At 44.2% G+C, this 25519-nt stretch overlaps 1 protein-coding gene across 5 annotated transcripts in view; it reads left to right on the top strand.

Moving 5' to 3' along the window:
- Positions 1 to 25519, top strand: part of kif20bb (kinesin family member 20Bb) — a 167223-nt gene that overhangs the window by 19768 nt on the left and 121936 nt on the right. For all 5 annotated transcript variants that reach the window (XM_072479017.1, XM_072479018.1, XM_072479019.1 and 2 more), the window contains exons 5-10: positions 3164 to 3299; positions 3396 to 3580; positions 6141 to 6192; positions 9349 to 9582; positions 13070 to 13181; positions 13325 to 13393. In XM_072479017.1, coding sequence (XP_072335118.1) covers positions 3164 to 3299; positions 3396 to 3580; positions 6141 to 6192; positions 9349 to 9582; positions 13070 to 13181; positions 13325 to 13393 — 788 coding nt within the window. The remainder of the gene's footprint in view (positions 1 to 3163; positions 3300 to 3395; positions 3581 to 6140; positions 6193 to 9348; positions 9583 to 13069; positions 13182 to 13324; positions 13394 to 25519) is intronic.

Below are 25519 nucleotides of genomic sequence, written 5' to 3'. Positions count from 1 at the left end.
ATCCATGTTCACTACTGAATCATGAACTTAATTATTGTTTTTTTGCTATCAAATCAATACGTAGTTAATGTAGAAAAGGTACAGAAGGTGAAATAGCTGCAGGAAGCCACATGTTAGAGGTATAAAAGGGCTTCCTTGACCTTGTTACTAATGACAGTGAATACACTATTGAAATAACAATTTTAAAACTAAATGTGATGACACATGCGCACTTACAGCTTCCTATATTACAACAGTGAATATGATTCAAATGTACTCCATTGGCGTTAAAAAACTTTAGGAGGTCCAGTGGGAGTGAGAGGCTTTATAGAAATGTACACTTGTTCTAATTGCCCCCAAACTCGGATATATTACACTCGGGTGTCCTCACCAAAATCATTGATAAAGATTGAGTCTTAATTTTGTGTAATAACCACGTCGTTGACACTATTTTGAATACTCTGAAACTCCTGACACACCATAAGCACAATTATTTGTTGCAAAACGCAGTGAGTAGTTGTGATTTAGAATGCACTTTCTATAAATGGTGCTGGAATCTCATTGGACTGTAACTTCCAAAAGGGAATTTGATGCATTACAGAAAGGTCGATAATCTCCAGGTCCTGATAACCCGAATGGTGCTGCCAGAATTTGATGTGAGGATTGGTTGAGTTTCCTGTCTGCGAATCCCTTTCTAAGCCCCAATTTCGGATATGAAGACACAGCCCTTTATCGCCATTACACGCACTGTGCATCCACATTTGATGAATAATTGACCTCCTTAACCTTTCCCCAGGCACCAAAAGTGTGCATGAACATAAAATAATTATTTTAAACTTGAGCCCTTGGATATTAGAATAATCTTGTGTCTAACTGCAAAATGGTGTGTTGCTTTGCTTGCCGGCAGGTGACCATAAGAGTTCTTCGCGCTTACGTTTTCCTAAAACTACTCATAGCTGTATTTGGAAAATAATATTTTGAAAGAAGTTGAAGTGGACAAAAATAACTTGGATGGGATATGCTTGTCTGAATGAGGCAAAATTTCTTCAACTGAATATTGATATCATAGCTAAAATCAATGTCTTTCACCTCGAGTCTGTCAACATTCCTAGTTTCCTTCCCCACATCTGCTTAACCAAAACAATTTTGTTCCATGTCCACAATTCTGTTCACTTTTGCCGAAACTCTAACTCCTGCCTCGTTACTTTAAAGCATGACTTTACCAGTACCTTTTTAGCTGGGCTTTCCATAACAATACTCCAAAAGCTTTAACCTATTCTGAAAGACAATAGTCCAATTTTTCGTGCAGGCATTGACCTTTCATCATATTCCCAGTGCATTGACTCATTGATTCAGCATGTCAATTTCAAAAGTCCCATCTTTTGATTGCAAATCTCTGTATTAATGACCCACCTCCCTTCAGTTTCTGCCCCTCTGCTTAATAGCTCTGCCTGTACCCATTACTCTCTAATGCTAATTGAAGTGGATTGGGCAGCACAGTGTTTAGGAATGTGGCTTCACAGCGCCACGGTCCCAGGTTCAATTCCTGGCTGGGTCACTGTCTGCGGAGTCTGCACGTTCTCCCCGTGTCTGTGGGTTTCCTCCGGGTGCTCTGGTTTCCTCCCACTAGTCCTAAAAGACAAGCTGTTAGGTGAATTGGACATTCTGAATTCTCCCTCAGTGTACCCGAACAGGTGCCGGAATGTGGCGACTGGGGGCTTTTCACAGTAACTTCATTGCAATGTAAGCCTACTTGTGACAATAAAGATTATTATTATTATAACCCAGCCCCATTTTTAATCAATTCTGCAATGTTCGTGTCGAGTGGCCTGATTTATATTACAAGAACACTTGTAGCTAAAGCTATAAACAATTTATTAACATTAACTATGGGTAAACTATACATAACTACAGATGAATAATGGTATACATAGAACATGCAGTGCAGAAGGAGGCCATTAGGCCCATCAATCTACACCGACCCACTTAAGCCCTCACTTCCACCCTATCCCCGTAACTCAATAACCCCTCATAACCTTTTTTTGGACATTAAGGGCAATTTACCAGGGCCAATCCACCTAACCTGCACATCTTTGGACTGTGGGAGGAAACTGGAGCATCCGGAGGAAACCCACGCAGACACTGGGAGAACGTGCAGACTCCGCACAGACAGTGACCCAGCGGAAAATTGATCCTGGGACCCTGGCGCTGTGAAGCCACAGTGCTATCCACTTGTGCTACCGTGCTGCCCTGATCATGATCATGCACAATCAGCCTCTCTGTTCAGCTTCCTCCAGTCAATCTGAGGGGTCACCTGACTAACATTCACCTACATAGTGATGAGACTCCTAGTGGCCAGTCAGTGAATTATAATGCAATCATGATATCACTACAAATTCCAGATCGGACATACTTCTTGGATGATCACTCTCTTAAGGTTGAGAAAGATAGGCCTCACGGATACGTAAATGGCCTGAAGAACTGATCTAGTTTCATTCTGTTATCAACATGTGCCCCTGAGCTGTGCTGTCACCGTCCAATCCTCTTTAAATGCCTATTTGTACCCCCATGAAATTGCCCATTTCGTCTGCCTCAATTCATCAGTTGCTCAATCACTCATCCTTTTTATTTAGTTTTTTTGCCTCTAGAACTGATTATTAAAATGCTCTCCTGGCTGGATGGCTTCCAATCTTCTAAGCTAAAATTCTACTGCCTCTACCCTAATTCCAATTTCTGTTCACTAAGCATCTCTGGGCTCACTGACCTACAGTGGCTTCCAAATTTCTCGAGCCTTAAATGCTTTCCTACGCTTGCAGTCAAATCTCTCCCTGGCTTGTCATTTCCATGACCTCCTCCAGCCCTGCCACCATTGGAAATGTACCACCTTCCGATTCTAGCCATGTGTATACCCTACTTCTTTTGAACCACTATTGCAGCCATGTCTTCTGCTCTTCATGCCCATAGCTTTTATTTCTTCCCAGAAGCCTCCCTCTTAGGCCGAACCTTTGCTGTCCTACTTTGACAGCGTCACAATTTTGATACTAACTGTTTCACTGACAGATGATGCTTGGTGTGATTTAGGAGGGTACCGGCCTAAGTGGAGATCTCTTTCTTCTCGTGCATGTTTGTATCAATATGTTAAATAAGCCTGTTACTTTTTTAAATCCATTATTTCAACTCTTAGGTTTATGGACCAGAAACCAAACAAGTCGAAGTATTTGGAGCAGTAAAACCACTTATTGAGGATGTTTTGAATGGACAGAACTGTTTGGTTTTTACTTATGGTGTCACCAATGCAGGAAAGACATACACATTTCAAGGTTTGTTTTTTTGTTCAAATGTAATTTTGTAGAAAAATATTTAAATGTTCTTTCATTTAAAAGTTGATGCACCTTAAATATTGTGCTTTATTGTAGGGCCAGACAATGATATGGGTATCTTGCCGCGTTCATTGAGTGTCCTATTTAAGAGTATTGAAGGAAAGATCTATAGAAACATGAATATTAAGCCACAGAGATGCACAGACTTTAGTAGGTTAACTGAAATGCAAGTGAAAGAAGAGGAGGCCATTAAAAAATCAGTACTTCATCTGTTTAAAGAGGTAAACAAGTGAATTTACCATTGTATCTGTTATTTTTATGCTTAAAATATGTATGAGTAAATATTGTTGTAATTGAGCTGAAATAATTATTAGTTTCAACATTTAACGACAAGAGTCAAATGCCCAAACAGCTTTTTAAAGATAATTGTGGGTAACCTACTTAATGCAAATCCTTACACTGTACGTGGAATCATAGAATAATTACAGTACATAGGGGGCCACTTGACCCATGTCTGTGCTAGCTCTTGTGCAGGAGCAATGCAATAATGCCACCCTTCTGCCTTTTTCTCTGTAGCCAATGCCACCCTTCTGCCTTTTACTCTGTAGCCCTGCAATTTTTTTTAAATTTTGCGATAATTATTCAAATCTCTTCTGAAAACCCTGATTGAATTTGCATGTAACAGTGCATGATGCCTCAGCAACTCTGCCTCCTAGGGGGACTAGTTGGCTGGATGGCCAGTGTGGGTTAGATTGATGCTGACAGGATGGGGTTCAATCCCCACTCCAACTGGGATGGACTAGGGACCTGCCTTCTTGCCCTACTCTGGTGCTGAGAGTTAGCAACATCCACAAGTCCCAGCTAGAATTGAAATGATTTAGTAATTTCCGAACAGTCGCATCTTGAAAGGGCACTATAAATGACGGGGAATGATTTTGCAGAAGTTATTTGTGTGCAGAAGTTTCTTCTGGAGAAATAAATTATTTATCTGGAGACTGTAGCTTTGATGATTAAACTCCCGCAATGGATGGCGTTCGACCCGCAAACACAAATTTGGTACCCATTGCATATTCAAAATGTTGGTTGGTAGCAAGGTGTCTAAGCATCCTGTTTTGGGGAGGTGGGTCATTTAACATATTTAACCCAGACTCTGTTGCCCGCCAAGTTTCACAGAGCTGAGTGGGAACCTGGCATTGGGAGGGAGTTGGGAGCTTTTTGCTCCAGAGGGTTCACTTTAAATGTCAGGGCCTCTGTTGTTGTTCACATAGACTCTGTTTACTGGGTAATTCCACTTTGTTTGTTGTGAGTGCAGGCTTCCCTCCAACTATTTTGATGGAAACCAAATAAACTAAATTAAATAAACTGAGGGACAAATTAAAAGAGGCATCCCCTTACAGGGATATTGCCTTTTTAAAAAAAAAACACAAATGAAAGTTGCCACTCAAGTGGATAGAGCTGTGAAGAAGGCCTATGGTGTGCTAGCGTTCATTAACAGAGGGATTGAATTTAAGAGCCGTGAGGTGATGATGCAGCTGTACAAAACTTTGGTAAGGCCACATTTGGAGTACTGTGTACAGTTCTGGTCGCCTAATTTTAGGAAGGATGTGGAAGCTTTGGAAAAGGTGCAAAGGAGATTTACCAGGATGTTGCCTGGAATGGAGAGTAGGTCTTACGAGGAAAGGTCGAAGGTGCTAGGCCTTTTCTCATTAGAACGGAGAAGGAAGAGGGGCGACTTGATAGAGGTTTATAAGATGATCAGGGGAATAGATAGAGTAGACAGTCAGAGACTTTTTCCCCGGGTGGAACAAACCATTACAAGGGCACATAAATTTAAGGTGAATGGTGGAAGATATAGGGGGGATGTCAGAGGTAGGTTCTTTACCCAGAGAGTAGTGGGGGCATGGAATGCACTGCCTGTGGAAGTTGTTGAGTCGGAAACATTAGGGACCTTCAAGCAGCTATTGGATAGGTACATGGATTACGTTAGAATGATATAGTGTAGATTAATTTGTTCTTAAGGGCAGCACGGTAGCATTGTGGATAGCACAATTGCTTCACAGTCCAGGGTTCCAGGTTCGATTCCGGCTTGGGTCACTGTCTGTGCGGAGTCTGCACATCCTCCCCGTGTGCGTGGGTTTCCTCCGGGTGCTCCGGTTTTCTCCCACAGTCCAAAGATGTGCAGGTTAGGTGGATTGGCCATGATAAATTGCCCGTAGTGTCCAAAATTGCCCTTCGTGTCGGGTGGAGGTGTTGACCTTGGGTAGGGTGCTCTTTCCAAGAGTCGGTGCAGACTCGATGGGCCGAATGGCCTCCTTCTGCACTGTAAATTCAATGATAATCTGATTAATCTAGGACAAAGGTTCGGCACAACATCATGGGCCGAAGGGCCCGTTCTGTGCTGTATTTTTCTATGTTCTATGAAGCTTAAGGACCAGTAAAGCTCCCTAGGCTCTGCGGGGCCTAACAGGCATGGAAGGCCTCAAGTGGTGCTTTTGGGCACCATGTGCTCTCTCAGGCTTCCTTCCAGTTGATTGACTGACTGATGGTGTCAGTATCATCATCCACTGTTATAAATTAAGTCTTTTTAACAAATGCAATATGCAACAAAATTAAGCAACCAAAATTGAAACTAGACAAGAGAGTTATCTTAGTTATCATTTACTATAGGTTGTGGGCTATGAGGGAGCATATTTGTCCCAAGTCTGCTATTAAATGCTGTGCCCTTTCTAAGTAACCCTATGTAACCATGGTCACGGTAAAGGATTGATTTTGGATTTAAACAGAAATAATATTGTAACTCTAAAACTTTATATTTTTTATATTGCATTTTCCCACCCATAGAGTGATCAGTACAATGAGAGCTGTCGGCATAGTTCGCTAGATGCTTCAGAAGGTAGGTTGAACAAGTGAGCCTAAAATAGACAGACACAATTAATTCATTGTTTCATTGGTATATCGGGGCATCATTCTAAATTGTAAACTTCAATTGTGAATCAACAAGGTCTGGTCGATGAAATGATTCTGCACCTTGGCGTAGTGGGTTAGCACTGCGGCCTCATGGCACCGAGGTGCCAGGTTCGATCCTGGCTCTGGGTCACTGTCCGTGTGGAGTTTGCACATTCTCCTCGTGTTTGCGTGGGTTTCGCCCCCACAACCCAAAAATGTGCAAGCTAGGTGAATTGGCCATGCTAAATTGCCCCTTAATTGGAAAAAATGAATTGGATACTCTAAATTTAAAAAAAAAAGTTGTCTTCAAAGGCTTCTAAATACAAGGGAGTAACTTTCAGCACTGGTATTGAATGCTGATTATGTCTCGGTTGTAGTATTTTTCAATCATAAGTTAATGTAGTCCTGTACCGTTGGAATTCAAATGACTATTACTCTTTCTAAATATGAATTGCACTTTCAATTGAACAAAAAAACACCACATACAAAGTAAGAATTAGAATACAGAAGCATATTCCAAATGCTGGAAGTATGAAATAAAAACAGAAATGAAGGATCATCACCCCAAGAGTTAACTCTGTTCCTCTCCACAGGTGCTGCCTACCTGCTGAATATTTTCTGTATTTTATTTAAGAATTTTAATTCCACTATATGTGGATATACTTTAATTGTTATTAGAATTTTGAAATAACATTAATGAGCTGACTGCATACGTTGTTCGCAGATAATATCAAGTTATGAGTAACCTGTGTGAATAGAAGCAAGATGTTCCAAAGGGACATAAACAAATAAGTGGGCAAAATAATAGCACATGGAATTCAACATGCAGAAATGAGGGAATAATCCAACCAGAGCAAAATCAGGATATTTGTTTACCAGCAACGGACAGGGATTTGGAGGATAGTAGAGACTTGTGTATTCAGCGGCCCAAAAACAGTTTCAAAACTAATCTACAAGTACGAAAGATAACTGAAAGCAAATAGAAACTTTATTTGGAGAGGATTAAAATACTTGGGGAGTAAGTGATGCCTTCAATCTGGTGGGAATCATGCACTGGGGAATATCATAAAATTAGAGGTAGGCTATTGAAATAAGGAAGCTTTATTTTATTATTACATGAAGTATAATGGACATCTGGAATTTAGTCTACCAAAACGCTATGGATATTGGATTAAGACAAATTTTCACAACCAGAGAGATTATTTGTTAGGCAAGGGCATCCTGTCATATGGATCAAAAGCAAGTAAATGGATTTGACGTACATATCCTCTATGATCTAATTGATTGCCAGAACTGGCAATTCCTGTCCTCTTGTCCCTTTGTTCAAATTATCAGTAGATGTTTACATTTAATTTTGGAAGAATCTTCTAAGTCTTAATAAAATCGCCTCTCATTCTTCTAAACTTCAATGAATACAGGCCCGGTCTACTTAACATCTCCTCAAAGAATCCCTCCATTCTGTCACGAAACATGATGTTATCTGCGAGGGTATCCCAACTTGGAACGCCGGTTTGTGGGGATCTATGGTTTTATTTTGTTTTGGTGTAAAACCCCAGCGAGAATAAATAGCCTAGTTGACCTGTAACAATTGTTAAAGACTATTAAAGAAAAAACAGATGCACACAAACAGGATGACCACCCAGGATGTATGAATTACTAAACGCACCCAGTTTATATAGAATGTACCCCTGGTTACACAATATATCTATGAGACCTGAACTTTATAAGTCTTCCCCATATTCCCCGAACAACATCCAAATTGAATCACCAGCTATAGTTACTATAGCTCAAATCTGGGAACGGTCTTTTTCCTGGTCCAGCAAAGATATTTTAAAACTGCTGTTACAAAGGCTTTCCGTACTGCCTTGGCTTGATGTTTTCTATAAACTTGGCCTTCAGGCTTCGTCGCTGTAAACTGGCCTGTCCACTTTCTGAGACTGCTAGATGGTAACTGCCTACTTCCTTCACAGGGACTCGTCAATTGTACCGTTGTTCTTTTATGCCGCCTTGTTCTTTGATTATGCCTTCTGTGTATTCGGCCGGCTTCTCCCATCAACTTCTGTCACTATACATTAACATATGTATATCTTGGAGACCTTCCTAATCGTCGATAATCTGTTTCTCCTCCAGAAACCATTCATACTTTATTTTTATCGACACTGCCGTTCTAAACTTATTACAGGAGAGACGCATACCAATTGAGGCCCTTTTAATACTGTCTGTGCTGTCTCGAGGTAGATTCATGACAATACCGAGAATCAACCTAATGAATCTTCTCCCGGCTGCCTCAAATATCTTTCCTGAGATGAAAGGGGACTAAAACTGTTCAGTGTTCCAGGTGTGGTCTAACTAGTGCCCTGTATAGTTTTAGCAGGACTTCCCTATTTTTATACTCCATTCCCTTTGAAATAAAGATCAACATTCCATTTGCTTTCCCTGTTGCCTGCTGAACCTGCATGCTAACATTTTGTGATTTAAGCATGAGGACCCCCAGATTCTCCTCTGCTGCAGCTTTCTGCAGCCTTTCTCCATTTAAATAATATTCTGCTCATTTATTCCTCCTACCAAAGTGCATAACTCCACATTTACCTACATTTATATTCCATCTGCCAAGTTTTTAGCCACTCATTTAATGTCTCTATATCTCTCTGTAGATTTTGTGCAATCCTCACCACTTGACTTCCCACTTATTTTTGTGTCCTCTGTAAACTTGGCAATAGTGCATTCATTTCCCTCGTCCAAATCATTCAATTAAGCTTAATACTGCAATAAAAAAATTGAAAGTAACACCAAGGATGCAATTAAGCTATTTTTAAGGGAAATATCAATATACTTAATCTGCCATCGTAATTCATAGAAAGGATTACATTTGTCCAAGTTTCCAAAGTTAGGGAGAAATATTAATGGCAAGTACCTAAAGCATAATCCTAGTAATCTGTATTAGTTAATTTAAAATACATCTACGAATCCAAGACTAATATTTAATTCCTGACTATGCAGTCCACCAGATAAATTAAAGGATTTTGTTTACAATTTGATACTGTGGTCTCTTAAAATGTTCAATCCTGATAAACCAATAAAATATTTTTGTTTTGGCTTCAAGGAGGAAGTTCATTGAAGTCATTTGGTAGTCTAGGAGACTTTGCTGAAGAATTGAAGCATGCTGAACAAGTTGCTGTGACTGGAGCAGATAGGATCAGATTTTCTGTTTGGGTTTCATTTTGTGAAATATACAATGAAGCCCTTTATGATTTACTTGATCTTGCATCATATAAATGTCAGAAAAGAAAGGCACTTCGGTTTGCGCAAGATGCAAAAGGCAACACTTATGTGAAAGGTAACTAAACAACTACTTTCTTAAAAAATTAGTACTGAAGGGGTGGCATTTGCTTGCAACATTTATTTTTGAGCCATGACTAGTAACGAGTTGTTCTATAGTGTCTTCAAAAATAAATTTCCTCTAACCCTCCCTTGCTGCCTCAGCACTGAACTTGTTTTGTTCTCTAGTTTTTCAACTCTCACCCAACTCTATGAACTCACCTTGGCTATGAGATCCAGCTTCTCTCTCAATCCTATCCTCGTCAAACCTTTGACCACCCAACTTCCCTTCCTGCCCCTTATGTTAGACAATATTGTTACCGGTTGGACATCATGTTTGAATCCCTCTGTCAGTTCTGTGCTTACCACAGTACTGAAATGGCTATTATCAAAGTCACAAATGACATATGTCTTTGAAAAGGTAAGCGGTTCCTTCTTGACCTGTCTGAAGCCTTTTGCACAGTTGATCACGTTAACCAACATCATTCAACGGGGTGGACTGAAGTTGACTGGTTCCATTCTTATTTTGCAGTTGACTGCTCTGTGTTTTCAGTAGCAGGGCTTGAGCGATGTCAGCTGGCGAACACCCCTAAACCACTCCCCCCAAGACCCATCCTCATAATATGCAGGATGTTTAATATGCCGCTTGGCATAATAAGCTGGGCAGAGGGGTGGTGAAGAGATTGAAAGGGGTCAAGGAGATGATGGGGGACATCATTCACATTGAGGCAATACCTGCCCCACTTGGAGTGGCAGAAGTCTGATCCCCGCTTGTTTAGGTTGTCTGGATTATGTTATCATTGCGCATTAGGTTGGTCAGGGAATTTTCCTCTCTCGCCACAAAATCCAGCCCTAACTGTAGCCAGTGAATTGCCATAATGTCACCTCCCAGGAATTCCGTCCGGCAGTAACCCAGATGACTTGGTTCCGATGGAGATTGGGAGGGCGGGGGGTCCAAGTCGAAAGGTTCTGTAAGCAACGTGCAAATTGCTTACACCTTGAACAAAGGAAAGAGCAGCTAGGGCTGACTATGGGTAGAATGTCCAGCTCAGAGATTTGAGAGTAAAAGAGCTCTCGGGGAGGCAAAGAACAACAGTTTAGTGTAATCAGCAAAGGCATGCTGCCTTTCTATACTGTCAGGAAGAATATGGACGAAAAGATGGTTTCTGTTTGAAGCATCCTATGGCAATCAAAGAAGACCAGAGGATATGTCTCTTTGTGGCTGGTGGGTGGGTGGCTGGGGGTGGTGATGAATAATCAACGGAGTGAGTCTTGTTTTGCTGTTGGTGATGTGTTTGCAAATTCTGAAAACTGAGGCACCTTTTGATGGCTAATTGAGCTTGCTACATGGTGAAACAGGATAAGGTGACCTGTTGGAAAAAGATGGGAGTGATATTGACTGGTTCTTGCAAAAACTGTGTTCTACAGAGCATGGGCATTAAAGTATGAATGGAATGCAGAGTTCTTCGGCCATGTTGAAGGGGATATCTTTTTTTGTAGTTAGAACTTGATGTTTAGTCAATATTATGTTTAGTTCGTTTGTTGCAGTAAAAGTATTAACTTGATTGTTTTGACTTAATCTTGTGCAGTCAGTTACTGGGAATTGTTGCGGTTCAATTGCTCTGTTTTATTACCTTTGCTCTCGAGTCGCCAGGTATCTTTATGATACCATCACGAGGTTCAAGTTCACGTAATGATCAATAACTCAATACACCGATTAGTAAGATTCAAATCAAAGCACATTTATTATACACAGTAATCGCTACTCATGCACAAATTCTATGTCTAAGCTACTTCTACAACTAACAGGCCTATACTTAACTTCGGACTGGCCCACCAGGTCAGGGGAACAAATGGCCTTTTGTTCGGGTTCTAAGTCTGCGGGATTCGAAGTTGGTACGGATTGGTAGCTAGGAGCGCCTATCTCGTAGCGGGCGTTGAATTAAGACTTGCGGTCTTTCGGCGGTCACTGCACCGGTCAAGGTTGGTTCGTTTTGCTGGGTGACCCGGGCAGGAAAAAGAGAGCGAGTTGAACTTGGGGGCTTAACTTTATAGTCCCCAGGGGCTTCCTGCCTTTCGGGGCGGACCCTGTACCTGGTCCCAAGTGATTGGACTTTGTCCCAATCGCTTGGTTCAATTTTCTCCAATACTGCAGCGGTTCCCTGATCGATGGGCGGTCTTGAGGTGCTCGTTCACCTCCTTTGTGTTGGCTCCTGCTGGCGCCGGGGAGTCTGGCTTTGCTTTGTTTATCCCAAATGTTTCAATTGCACCCGGGGATTGCGCATTAGTATGTAGATGGCTGCTACATTATTATGCTGATGGTCGCTGGTATCGATGCTGTCTGGGCTTTTGCAGAGTTTTAATACACAGCAAACCTGCACCTTCTGGTTTCTGCCTGTGTTGGCTGAATTTCCCTTCAGCCTTTGCCATTCGCCATTTTAAACCGGGAGTTGGCTACAGAATTCAAATCTTTTGTTTAAAATTATTGGTCTTTATGGGGATTATAACAATTGTCAGATTGTTTATCTCACATCAAGAACTGGCTGAGCTAAAATTGCCTTCAATTAAATATTTGGAAAACTGAAATCAATATCTTTAGTCCCCATTGCAATTCTGCTCCTTTGCCACAAATTCCATCCTTCTCTTTGGCGATGGTCTGAGGCTGAAATCGATCGCTTGGACCCTCCATGTCATATTTGACCCTGAGGTGAGCTTTCAACCATGTATGCATGCAGACACTTCATCCCTTATAAATTGCCTGCCTCCTATCCTAGCTCCGCTGTTCAGTGGCAGAAGCCCTCCAAGTCTTTATTATCTCTAGATTTTACAATTCTCATGTAGTTCTGGCTGATCCCTTACATTCTACCCTCTGCAAACTTGAGATAGTTCAAAACTCTGCTGCCTACTATGTCTTATACTAAAGGAGTTTGTTCAGTTTCCCCCTTTGCTTGCTGACCTATACTGGTTCCCAGTTAACATTTTTATCCTTAATTTGAAATCCCTCTGTAGGCTGCCACTCCCTATCTTTGATGTGGAGATGCCGGCGTTGGACTGGGGTGAGCACAGTAAGAAGTCTTGCAACACCAGGTTAAAGTCCAACAGGTTTGTTGGTGATATACCTCTTCATTCACCTGAGGAAGGAGCAGTGCTCCGAAAGCTAGTGTTTGAAACAAACCTGTTGGACTTTAACCTGGTGTTGTAAGACTTCTTACTGTGCTCTCCCTACCTTGTAATCACTCGCTTTGGAACTCTGAGTCATCTGTTCCTCTAATTCTGGTGTCTTGAGAATCCCTTATTTTAATCACTCCGTTACTGGTGGCCATGCCTTCAGCTGCCTGGGTTCTAAGCTCTAAACCACTAATTTTTCTCCTTTGATACTTTTTAAAATCTACCTCATTGGCTACGCTTTTGGTCATCAGCCTTAATATATCCTACTATGCTCCGTGTCATATTTTGTTTTATAATGCTATAGGAACTATATAAACATAAGTTTGTGTCTTTTTTAGATCTCAGGTGGATTCAGGTTTCCAGTGCAGAAGAGGCATATAAAATATTAAAACAAGGGAGAAAACAGCAAAGTATTGCTTCCACAAAAATCAACAATCTTTCAAGTAGAAGGTAATTTTTCATTGATGCAAATGTTGCATTGTGGCAGTTCTAAATAAACAATTTGCTTAAATTCAGAGTGCAACATGAGTAAATTCGTGTGATTTTAAATCAATAACTGAATTTAAAATTTCTCCAAAATGTTTGTTCCACAGCCATTGTACTTTTTCAGTAAGAATTCTGCATGTGAAGAATGGTGGACTTCATGTTACAAGAGTCACTGAGTAAGTAGTAGGTGAAATTAATCCAATGGAAAATGTTTTTTATAATTGGCAAACTTTATTTTAACTATTCTCGTCCAAGGTCCAGTGTGCCATCTTCATATCAATCCTTTGTCATGTTTCTGGTAAATGGTTTAATCATTCAAACTACTAATTTGAATGATTTAAAAAGCTTTCAACCACAGGCCAATACTGCATCTTTATTCTGGTCAGCAGTCCCAACCACCACCAACTACACTTTGTCACAACAGCTACATGTGTCAATCAATTCAACTGACTGTTGTAAGTAACTCAGTGGGAGGGTGAGAACCTGGAGGGAAATTCAGAGCAGGGAATGGGAGATGGAAAATTAGTGAGTGACTCAGAAAGAAGCACATGTTTAAAATGTGTACAGCACAGGAATTTGGCAGTGTTAAAAGGTGAATATATGTAAATACAAGGACAATAGCAAATAAATCTGATGAGCTGAGGGCACAGATGGATATGGCAACTCAACATTTCTGGGTGTACGTTTTCGGGCAGTGTAGAGGGTGGGGGAATTTTTTTAAATAAAAATGGTGGGGTATAGCATTATTGGTTAAAAAACATCAATGACCACTGTGAGGAGAGAGGAAAGGAAGCATCGATTGAGGCCATATGGGTTAAGATCAAATTTAAAAAGGGGGCAGCTGCACTGTTATGAGTACTATAGACCCACAAATAATGGAAGGGAGTTAGAAGAACAAATATGTAGAGAAATTTCAGTGCGAAAACAATAGAGCAGTAATACTTGGAGACTTCAACTACCCTAATATTAATTGGGAATTAAACTGAAGGGCACACCATTCTTGAACTCCATTCAAAAGAACCATTTTTAGTCAACACTTAATAAACTCAAACAGAGAGGGTGCAATTTTAGATTTAGTCTTGGGAAATGAAGCCGGGCAAGTGGACGAAGTAGCAATGGGGACCTTTTTTAAAAAAAAAAAAAAAAAAAAATCTTTATTGGTGTCACAAGTAGGCTTACATTAACATTACAATGAAGTACTGTAAAAGTCCTTTCGTAGCCACACTCCGGCACCTGGGAGAACTCAGAATGTCCAATTCGCATTAACAAGCATGTCTTTCTAGTAATCTAGTGATGGGAGAAAAGGAAATAGCTGAGGAACTAAATAAGTACTTTGAGTCAGTCTTCAAGTACTTTGAGTCAGTCTTCACAGTAGAAGACATGAGTAATATCCCAACAATTCCGGAGAGTCAGGGGGCAGAGTTGAATATGGTAGCCATCACAAAGGAGAAAGTGCTAGAGAAACTAAGAGGTCTACAAATTGATAAATATCCGGGCCCAGATGGGCTACATCCTAGAGTTCTAAAGGAGATAGCTGAAGAAATAGTGGAGGCATTAGTTATGATCTTTCAAAAGTCACTGGAGTCAGGGAAAGTCCCAGAGGATTGAAAATCTCTGTTGTAACCCCCCCCCCCCCCCCCCCCTGTTCAAAAAGGGAACAAGGAAAAAGATGGAAAATTATAGGCCAATTAGCCTAACCTCGGTTGTTGGCAAGATTCTAGAATCCATTGTTAAGGATGAGATTTCTAAATTCTTGGAAGTGCAGGGTCGGATTAGGACAAGTCAGCATGGATTTAGTAAGGGGAGGTCGTGCCTGACAAACCTGTTAGAGTTCTTTGAAGAGGTAACAAATAGGTTAGACCAAGGAGAGCCAATGGATGTCACCTATCTTGACTTCCAAAAGACCTTTAATAAGGTGCCTCACGGGAGACTGCTGAGTAAAATAAGGGCCCATGGTATTCGAGGCAAGGTACTAACATGGATTGACGATTGGCTGTCAGGCAGAAGGCAGAGAGTTGGGATAAAAGGTTCTTTTTCGGAATGGCAGCCGGTGACGAGTGGTGTCCCGCAGGGTTCAGTGTTGGGGCCACAGCTGTTCTCTTTATATATTAACGATCTAGATGACGGGACTCGGGGCATTCTGGCTAAGTTTGCCGATGATCCAAAGATAGGTGGAGGGGCAGGTATATGGAGGAGGTGGGGAGGCTGCAGAAAGATTTAGATAGTTTAGGAGAGTGGTCCAAGAAATGGGTGATGAAATTCAACGTGGGCAAGTGCGAGGTCTTGCACTTTGGAAAAAAGAATAGAGGCATGGACTATTTTCTAAACAGTGCCAAAATTCATAATGCTGAAGTGCAAAGGGACTTGGGAGTCCTAGTCCAGGATTCTCTAAAGGTAAACTTGCAGGTTGAGTCCGTAATTAAGAAAGCAAATGCAATGTTGTCATTTATCTCAAGAGGCTTGGAATATAAAAGCAGGGATGTGCTTCTGAAGTTTATAAAGCATTAGTTAGGCCCCATTTAGAATACTGTGAGCAATTTTGTGCCCCACACCTCAGGAAGGACATACTGGCACTGGAGCGGGTCCAGCGGAGATTCACACGGATGATCCCAGGAATGGTAGGCCTAACATACGATGGAGTTTAGGAGGTTGAGGGGAGATCTAATAGAAACTTACAAGATAATGAATGGCTTAGATAGGGTGGACGTAGGGAAGTTGTTTCCATTAGCAGGGGAGACTAGGACCCGGGGGCACAGCCTTAGAATTAAAGGGAGTCACGTTAGAACAGAGATGAGGAGAAATTTCTTCAGCCAGAGAGTGGTGGGTCTCTGGAATTCATTGCCACAGAGGGCGGGACGTTGAGTGTCTTTAAGACAGAAGTTGATAAATTCTTGATTTCTCGACGAATTAAGGGCTATGGGGAGAGAGCGGGTAAAGAGTTGAAATCAGCCATGATTGAATGGTGGAGTGGACTCGATGGGCCGAATGGCCTTGCTTCCGCTCCTATGTCTTATGGTCTTTCTGGACTTATGGAAGGAAACCGGAGCACCCAGAGGAAACCTACAAACATGGGGAGAACGTACAGACCCAACCCGGGTCCCTGGCGCTTTGAAACAATAGTGTTAAACTCCTGGAAATAATGCATTTTGGAAATAAGGGCCATAATACAGTTGGATTTAGCATCATTACAAGGACAAAGATAGAACACGAGTAAAAGTTCTAAATTGGAGGAAACTAATATTCCAAAACTGAGATAAGCTGGCAAAAGTGGACTGGATATAGCTACAAGAAGGAAAAAACCGTGTCAAATCAGGGGAAGGCACTCAAAAGTGAGATTGTACAGGCACAGTGTAGACATGTCCCCACAACGAGAGAGAACGATGGTGCTAAATCGAAAGTATCCTGGTCATCCAGAAGCATACAGTGCAAGAAGAAAAAGCTTATGAAAATCACAAAGATTTCGAGTACAGAGTGAAATAAAAAGGAAGTTCGGAATGCATAAGAGGATACGATAAAATATTGGCAGGTAAAATCAAAGAAAATCCAAAGATGTATTACCAGTACATTAAGAGCAAGAGAATAACTAAGGAAAGGGTATGGTCTTTCAGAGATGTGCATGGTAGCTTGTGTTGATGCAAAAGATGTGGGCAGGGATCTCAATAAGTTCTTTATCTCTGTTTTCGCTAAGGAGAGGAATGGTGTGTTCCGCCTGGGTCACTGTTGGGGGTTTTGCTGTTTCGCTGCGTGTTGTAGCCACCTAAAATGGATGATTCCCTATTAATTTGGCCAAAACCCGATTTTAAAATGGTTAACCAAAAAGGCTGATTGGAAAAGCAGCCAACAGGACACAAACGGACAGCTGCAGACAGAATAGCGTATTTGACTCTGGGGAAGTCGTCCCAGATCGATACTCCGGACTATTAGCAGCACATCAACCCAGATATCTGCAGTTTAATCGGCTATCCCAGGGAACAATTCCAACATAATAGCAATTGAATGCCGGGCCAGACCTGTCGGCGCCTGCAGTGGCCGAAACAAAGACAGGTGAACGACCACCCTCTGATCGAGGAATCGCCCCATTATTGAAGCATATCGAACCCAGTGATTTGGGAACAAGTCCAATCATTTGGGACTCAGGGTCAAGGGCCGCCCCGAGAGGCGGGAAGCCCCTGGGCCCTATAAAGTGAGGGGCCAAGTTCAGATCTTGATCTCTCTCTCTCTCTCTCTCTCTCTCTCTCTCTCTCTCTCTCTCTCTCTCTCTCTCTCTCTCTCTCTCTCTCTCTCTCTCTCTCTCTCTCTCTCTCTCTCTCTCTCTCTCTCTCTCTCTCTCTCTCTCTCTCTCTCTCTCTCTCTCTCTCTCTCTCTCTCTCTCCCTCCCTCCCTTCTTCGCCTGCTCGCGACCTTCGCAAGAACCTTCAACAAGAACCGTAAGTTTGACTCCAGCGATCGCTACCCGATAAAGACTCCTAGCCATCGACCCGTATCAGCCTTTTGAATCCCACGGGCCAGATCTGATTCGATAAGACACTCGTTTCCCTGACCTGGTGGGCCCTTCCTAAAGTTAAGTATTGGCCAGTAGTGGTAGGTTTCTATATAGATAGTAGGATTATTGTATAAGCATTAATTGTTGTATATAATAAATGACCGTTGATTTCAATCTACTAAGCGGTGTGCTGACTTATTAATCATAACTCGAGCTTGAACCACGTGGCGGTATCAGAAAGATACCTGGCGACTCGTGAGCAAAGGTGACATAATCAGAAGTAATAAAACTAAGGTTAAAAAGAGCAACATAATTGGCGTCTCCGGGTGGGACCCGACATAGAAGTGGAAAACCACTCCGGGAGAACCCTAACAATTTGAATAGAATCCAATTGGAAACAAAAACAAAACAAAAACCACAAGTGTTCAAGCGGTTCTGGTTAATAATTCACAATTCGGAAGTGTGTGTATGCATGCGTAACTAACAGGGTTATAAGGTAAAACTGATAGTTTTGACGCAACAAAAATCTGTCGGAAGTCTGTATTTTCGGAAATTAGCCCAAGCCGTACCCGCATCTACGACACCACCTTAGCCCCCTGTTCCAAATTTGAACGTAGCGAGCAGATAAGAGAGATGGCCATGCAGGCAATGCAATGCCTCATGAACCCTGAAGAATTTGCGGTCGCATCGATCAGCAGCATTAAAGTGGGACAGTGTCCCATTTGGGAAGTGGAAATTCGCAAATTTCTGCAGGGCAAAGGATGGCCCGTGTGGCGCGGTTTCTGTAATAATGAAGACTCGGGTCCCGGAGGTATAGGGCATACTTGGTGGGAGAACATGAGTGAAATTCATAAGAAAAGCTTAGTGAAAGCACGCAAGCCGATGGCAATCGTGTCCTGCATGGCACAATTGCGAGGCACAGAGGAGGTCGTCAGGACGCTCCGAAAAGAAATAGAAGGCATACATCGTATGAGTAAAATCGATGTATGCGAGATGGAAAAAGAGAACCTGGAATTGAAAAGCCAGTTAGAAGCCAATGACGAAGAGGCGCCAAACGGGGTCACCAGTCTTGTCTGGCGCATTTAAGCAGTTTTCAATCCCAGTATGAGAAGGCTTATCAGGACACGCAGCGTGCCGTCCTGGTTAAGAAAGAGTCAGAGAAGCAGGTGGACACGCTACAGAAGCAATGTCGTGATCTCAAGGCAGCCTTGAGAGCGCTCCACGCTGCTACCACAGAACAAAGGCAGAGTACCTTAGACCATGCAAAGTGCCGAAAGCAAATTGCAGACCTGCAATCAATGCTTTCTGTCCAAAAGGGATTCCAAGACGCCTTTGGGGAAAGTTTAGAACAGGAAGACGGCCCTGATTGGGAAGAACTGCAAGAGACAGCGCAGAGATATGTTCAGGGAACATGTGCGCAGGGAAAGCCCCAAAGGAGGAGAGCACCCCCACACAGCAGGTTATACAGGTTCCCATGAACCCTGTAACAACCCACCGCACCGCCACAGCAGACGAGGCGGAAGTCTTATATTTCATCCCCCTCACAGTGACCCAATTACGGGACGCGTGTGCTAAAATCACACCGTTCCTCCCCGCTTCAGACCCACACCATTTCTTTGCCACCGTCAAACACCAGGCAACCATGTACGGCCTGGATGAGAAAGAGCAGGTAAACTCACGGTCCTCAGCTTAGACCCATCAGTCGCAGCAGCCCTCCCCGACCCACAGAATGTAGGAGGAGGCACCCTTGCAGAAATGCATACCGCGATCCTGGGTGCGATCGGGTATAACCGGGGCGACCCCGTAGACGGTCTAAATAAGTGCAGACAGAAAATGTCTGAACACCCCACAGCATTCGCAGGACGCTTGTGGATTCACTTTGAAGCAGTATTCGGAAATGTAGACCGTGCCCATTTGTCCGCAGACAATATGGCCAAATGGACCCGCACCCTTATCTCCCATGCCACGGAAGCAGGACAGAATGCCTGTAATAATTATGACCCCTTGGAGGAGGCTCATAATGAGAAGTGGGTGGTCAAAAGATTGTCCCACGTTTGGGAACAAGCGGCTCACAGTAAACCCGCAGCTAGAACCCCCGAGGCAAAGCAAGCCGCCGCAGACGTGCAGGCAGTAAGAACCACTCTTCACAACCCCGCCTGTGTTGATTCCCAAATTTCTTTCTCCGTCAGTCTGGCCTCAATAAAAGTTGAGATGGATTCGCACGTAAAAAGAAGTTATTTATTTAGCTTGCAAGCTTGATTCATCTTACAGAAACATAAGAGACATCCAGTTTCCTATATCCCAGAAAGCGAATGAACAAAGAAACAAAGGGACCTCTGCAAATCAATTCAAATGGTATCAAGTTTCACGTACTCGACGCCCATAGGTCAGCCTATGTCCCTCCTGACCTGTTTGATCTATTCTGATTGGCTCACTTCCAATCCCTTTCTCTGGCCCCTATCAATGCAGCATCACTCTCATAGACACACCTCTTCCTGCTTTTTCCATGCGGTCTCAAATCCCTTTCTCTATCTGCCAGAATCAAAGTGGCTTATTTCTACATTACATTAACTAATATCTCTAAAGTAACTATTTTATATCACATTCGTCACCTGCGTAAACGAGGGAAAGAGCAGCCCCCCCAGCAAAACCGCAAGAATGCTACAATTGCGGACAATTGGGACATTTTGCCAAAGAATGCAATGGCCCTAAAAAGTCACAGAGAGCCCAACAGACAGGCACTATCAATAAGAAAAAAGCAGAACCCATCCATAGCGTTAGCGCCCAGTCCGATCAGACAGACTTGACCGGAACGGACTGACTGTGTACAGGCTCCCCCAGCTGGGTCTGCGATACCCTTTGGGATAGGTCAGGATGACCCGTAGTCGCAGCAAAGGTTAGGATACAGCCGATCGAGCTTCTCTGGGACACAGGAGGATCCCACACAACCTTAAATTCCTCCACCCTTGGTAAGGACACGTGGCCCACCACAGCCACTATCACCCTCAGCGGCTTCACAGGCCACTCCCAGCAGGGACATATCACAACCCCTGTACCCATCCAGATCGGAACCATTAATACAAAACACCCCGTAGTGTTAGTCGACCTGCCCCCAACAGCGGAGCACATTTTGGGGATCGACTTCATGAATTCTCATCACCACTCTTTCGATCCAGTCAACCAGTGCGTCTGGAAGATGGCAAAATCCGCTAGAGCCCCCGCAACGCTCAATATAGGGGATTATATGAACAAAATTAGCGCAGTAGGCAAGTTTTGGTTCAACCCCACCACACTCAGCACGGACCGACAGGTTAGGGCAGTCCTGCAAAAAAACAGGGCAGCATTCGCGACCCACAAACACGACTGTGGATGGATGACTGGCTCCGTACAAATAACAGGACTGGACCCTAGACCCCAAAAGCAGGTATGGATTCCCCCTAGAAGCAGAGGGAGAAATCCTAAAGGTTATAGAAAGTTTATTAGAGCAGGGGGTCCTAAGATTGGTAGCCTCAACTAATAATGCCCCGATTTGGCCAGTAAGGAAGCCCGACAGATCATGGCGCTTGACCATAGATTATCGGGAACTCAATAAAGTCACCCCCGTAGCAGCCCCCACCGTTGCAACATGTCCCGAGACCATGCTCAAACAGGGACTCCGTGCCCGATATTTCACGGTGTTGGATGTCAGTAATGGGTTCTGGTCCATTCCATTGGCAAAGGCGTGCCAGTATAAATTTGCCTTCACTTTCAGAGCGCAGCAGTACACGTGGACATGCCTGCCACAAGGCTTCCACAACTCCCCCTCCATTTTCCACCGACAGCTGGCAAATGGACTAGCAATGTTCTTGCCCCGAATGTCTGGTACAGTATGTAGACGACCTACTGCTGCAGACAGACACAAAGGAAGAACACATTGAGCTTCTGTCCGAACTCCTGGAATTACTACATTCCATTGGCTGTAAAGTAAACCCCAAAAAGGCCCAGATATTGGAAGAAAAGGTGATATATTTGGGTACTATTATCTCACACGGCAAACGCAAGATCGAGCACCAAAGAATTGCCTTGATCGCTAAATTGCCCCAACACGTTTCAGCCCTCCGGTCGTTTTTAGGACTGGTTGGCTACTGCCGAAACCACATTGACGGTTTCGCCAGCAAGGCAGCGCCCCTCTCAGACTTCCTAAAGAAAGGAGCCCCCTGGGAATGGCTTCCGCAGCATACGGATGCTGTGGAATCATTAAAACAGGCGCTCATAGCCGCCCCCACATTACAAGTTCCCGACCCGCTTTCCCCCTTACGCAATAGAGGTAGCGACCACCGACCGCACCCTTTCAGCCATGCTCCTGCAGGAACGGCACGACCAGCTAAGACCCGTTGCTTATGCCTCCCGAATTTTAGATGCTGTGGAGTAGGGATTCTCGGCCTGTGAGAGGCACCTGCTCGCAGTTTTCTGGGCAGTCCAATACTTCTCATACATTACCGGACTGAACCCCATCACCATTTTGACTGAGCACACCCCCACCCAACTTTTACTAGACGGACGACTTAAAGATGGTACCGTCAGCCAAATCCGCGCTGCTAGATGGACTCTTCTCTTGCAAGGACGGGACATCACAGTCAAACGGACCAAAACACACACATACTTAGCGGACAATCTACAGTACCCCGGAACCCCCCCCATGAGTGTGACATCATCTCGCCCCACCATAATACAGGCCCCTTTATAGCGAAAGCACCCCCCAGAAAACTAGCCACTCCATCTCAAAGCCCTCCTCACCCGGACACGTGTGACCCCATTAGGATCTATGTGGATGGATCTTCCACAGTCCTGGATGGGCAACGCATAACAGGTTGTGGGATTTATGTGGAGGACGCGCCCTCGAGGAAATCGCATAAAAATTACCCGGGCACTTAGGCATGCAGGTAGCAGAGCTTGCGGCCATCGCTTACATTGTAGAGCACCCAGATTCCTTCCCCAGCCCAGCAGACATATATTCAGACAGTCTATACGTGTGCAACAGCCTCACTGAATTTCTGCCCCTCTGGGAAACAAGAGGATTTGTTTCCGCGGATGGGAAACCCCTCCCCTCAGCCCCATTACTCCGCCATATTCTGGAAAAAGCCAAGAACAGGACTTTTGGCATTATAAAAGTCCGCAGCCACCATCGTTCCCCCCCCCCCCCCCCCCTGGAAATGTAAAAGCCGACGCACTGGCTAAGGCAGGATCCAAGCATGGGTACTTTTGGAAACCCCTCGAGAGCGCCCCAGTGAGTGCGCCAGTGAGTGCAGTTCAGGTCGCGCGGACTAGGATCGAAGATCTAGTAGAGGCCCAGAAGCAGGATAGCGCTCTCACTGAAATCGTGAAAGGGAAGTTTCCAGCCTCGTACGAGAGGTACAGAAATATGATGACCACACATGACGGTGTGGTGTTAAAGGACACCCTTTATGTGGTTCCTGAGCAGGATAGGAACCAAATAATCTGTTTATTCCATGATGGTCATGGACACCAGGGAATCGAACCCACCGCAGCCCACTTCAAACAGCTTTGTTGGTGGCCAAGTCTCAAAGAGGATGTATCCCATTACATTGAGAATTGCCTCATCTGCGCTCAGAACAACCCAGATACATATGCCTAAAAGGCACATCTCAGCCACACCCGACCCGTTAACGGCCCCTGGACTAACCTCCAGATCGATTTTATAGGTCCATTGCCCCCTTGCAGGAATGGCTATAAATATGTTCTGGTGGTCATAGACACTTTTACAAAGTGGGTGGAAGCATTTCCAGCCCGCACTAACACCGCGAAAACCACAGCCAAAATCCTAACCCACCACATCTTCACAAGATGGGGACTCCCCCGCAGTATTGAGTCAGACCAAGGTTCTCACTTTACGGGACGGGTCATGCAGAACGTCCTCCCGATATTTGGCATAACCCAAAAATGTCACATTGCGTCCCACCCTCAATCGAGTGGTATATTGGAGCGCATGAATCGGACCCTAAAAACCACCCTTAGAAAAATGGTCCAGCAGAATAACACCACTTGGGATTCGGTCCTCCCCTTTGCGCTGATGTTTTTGCGTAACACTGTTTCCACCTCCACAGGTTTCACCCCACGCACCCTCATGACCGGACGCCCCATGAAAGGGACAGAGTACTTGTTGGGTTTAGACCTGACCAGCCCTGAAGTTACGGCCCTCACCCATGAGAAAGCCGTTGAACAATTACTTGTAAATGTTAAAACGGCTCAGTTAGCAGCCGCTGTTAAATTGGGCATTAAAAGAAAACAGAGCAAGGTCTGGTTTGACAAGGCAGTACATGCAACAGAGTATAATATAGGACAACAAGTGATGTTGTCTGTGTATAACCCCAGCACGTTTCTGTCTCCGAAATACTCGGGCCTGTACTCCATTACGGATAAAGTAAGCCCATCGGTATACAAAATCAAATACCAAAATGGTAAGACTGCGTGGTTTCACATAAACCAGCTAAAGGCTTATGGAGCACAGTCAAACCACACCCACCACGTCATGCTTGACGCGGCAGCCAAACCCCGCCCACAGCCAATGTGACCACACCAACCCCCTCCACATCCAGCCCAGACACGGACTCGCCCCCGACTCCACCCACAAACTTTACACTCCGCCCCGGAACGCCCACAGACTGCAGCAGCAGAGACAGCGACTGTGACTCCGACGACAGACACAGCATGCCTCCCTACTATCCTGGTCCCACACCCAGCGACTCCGAGTTCGACTCCAGTGATCCCTTCCTCATCTCTTTCTTAAACAAACCACACCACCGAACCACACGGACGACCCCGACTTTGTCCCCACACAACTTGACGAACGCCATTGGCACCGCGACAACTCCTACAGACTCGTCCGCAACGACGAAAGCAACCCCAACTCACACCACGCAGCCCTCAGCATTAATTCACTCCAGAATTTGGCACCCGGCAGAAGGTGACGACCCCGAGTCAGACCCCCAATCCGCCAACCCCTTTGCCACCCTGTTCGCAACAGAGAACTGAGGTGTCCACATGATGATTTAAAGGAGACACTTGGTGAAAAGTGTTGTCCTTCCTGGTGGAACCTGCAGGATGTTTTACGTTGTTTGTATGTTTGTTTAAGTGTTGTTCGTCCGACAGGAGAATTTTTCTCACACGCCCGTTCTGCCGAAACCTCCTGAGGACTTGCCTCAGAGACCCACCACGGCCAGAAGCTTGTTCAGTGGTACCAACTTATCTGCAGATACCTGGTCAACAGACCACGCGCCCGTTCAGAGGAGCTAGCTTTTCAGCTGGTACTGGTCCAAGTGCCAGACGCCCGTTCTGATTCGATGGTAGAAGCACAGCACTAGCTTTTCAGCTGGTACTGGTCCAAGTGCCAGATGCCCGATCTGATTTGACGGGAGAATCACAGCAGCAACCCCACCATGATGACTACATTTTTGCCCATTCTTGTCGGTTGCTCAGGCAGCGGAGAAACGGCGTGCGACCCGCCCTGCTTGGGGACCCCCCCCCCCCCCGTTGGTCAAAAACGCTCGGGTAGGGGAGATATGGTATTGGTAGCCGTCCTACCCGGGGACTCCATCCAAATCTTGCCCGTCGCGCGGCCCATACGCACCTCATTCGACCTTTTCCTTTCAAAAACAGTTTTATTTATTTAGGCAACCTTTGGGTTGCTGTCAAATGCTATTTACATCCTAGAACATTTGGATGATAAACCTAGCACTGGTCCACCATTGGGAAGTGTGCCGTGTCCTAACATTTGTTTTGGGAAAAAAAAAAATGAGGGAGTCACATAAGGGAATAATTG

This window comes from Scyliorhinus torazame, chromosome 16 (genome assembly GCF_047496885.1).
Source record: "Scyliorhinus torazame isolate Kashiwa2021f chromosome 16, sScyTor2.1, whole genome shotgun sequence".
NCBI lineage: Eukaryota > Metazoa > Chordata > Chondrichthyes > Carcharhiniformes > Scyliorhinidae > Scyliorhinus > Scyliorhinus torazame.
Note: the sequence above shows the minus strand (reverse complement) of the source record. Positions and strands in the feature narration are given on the sequence as shown.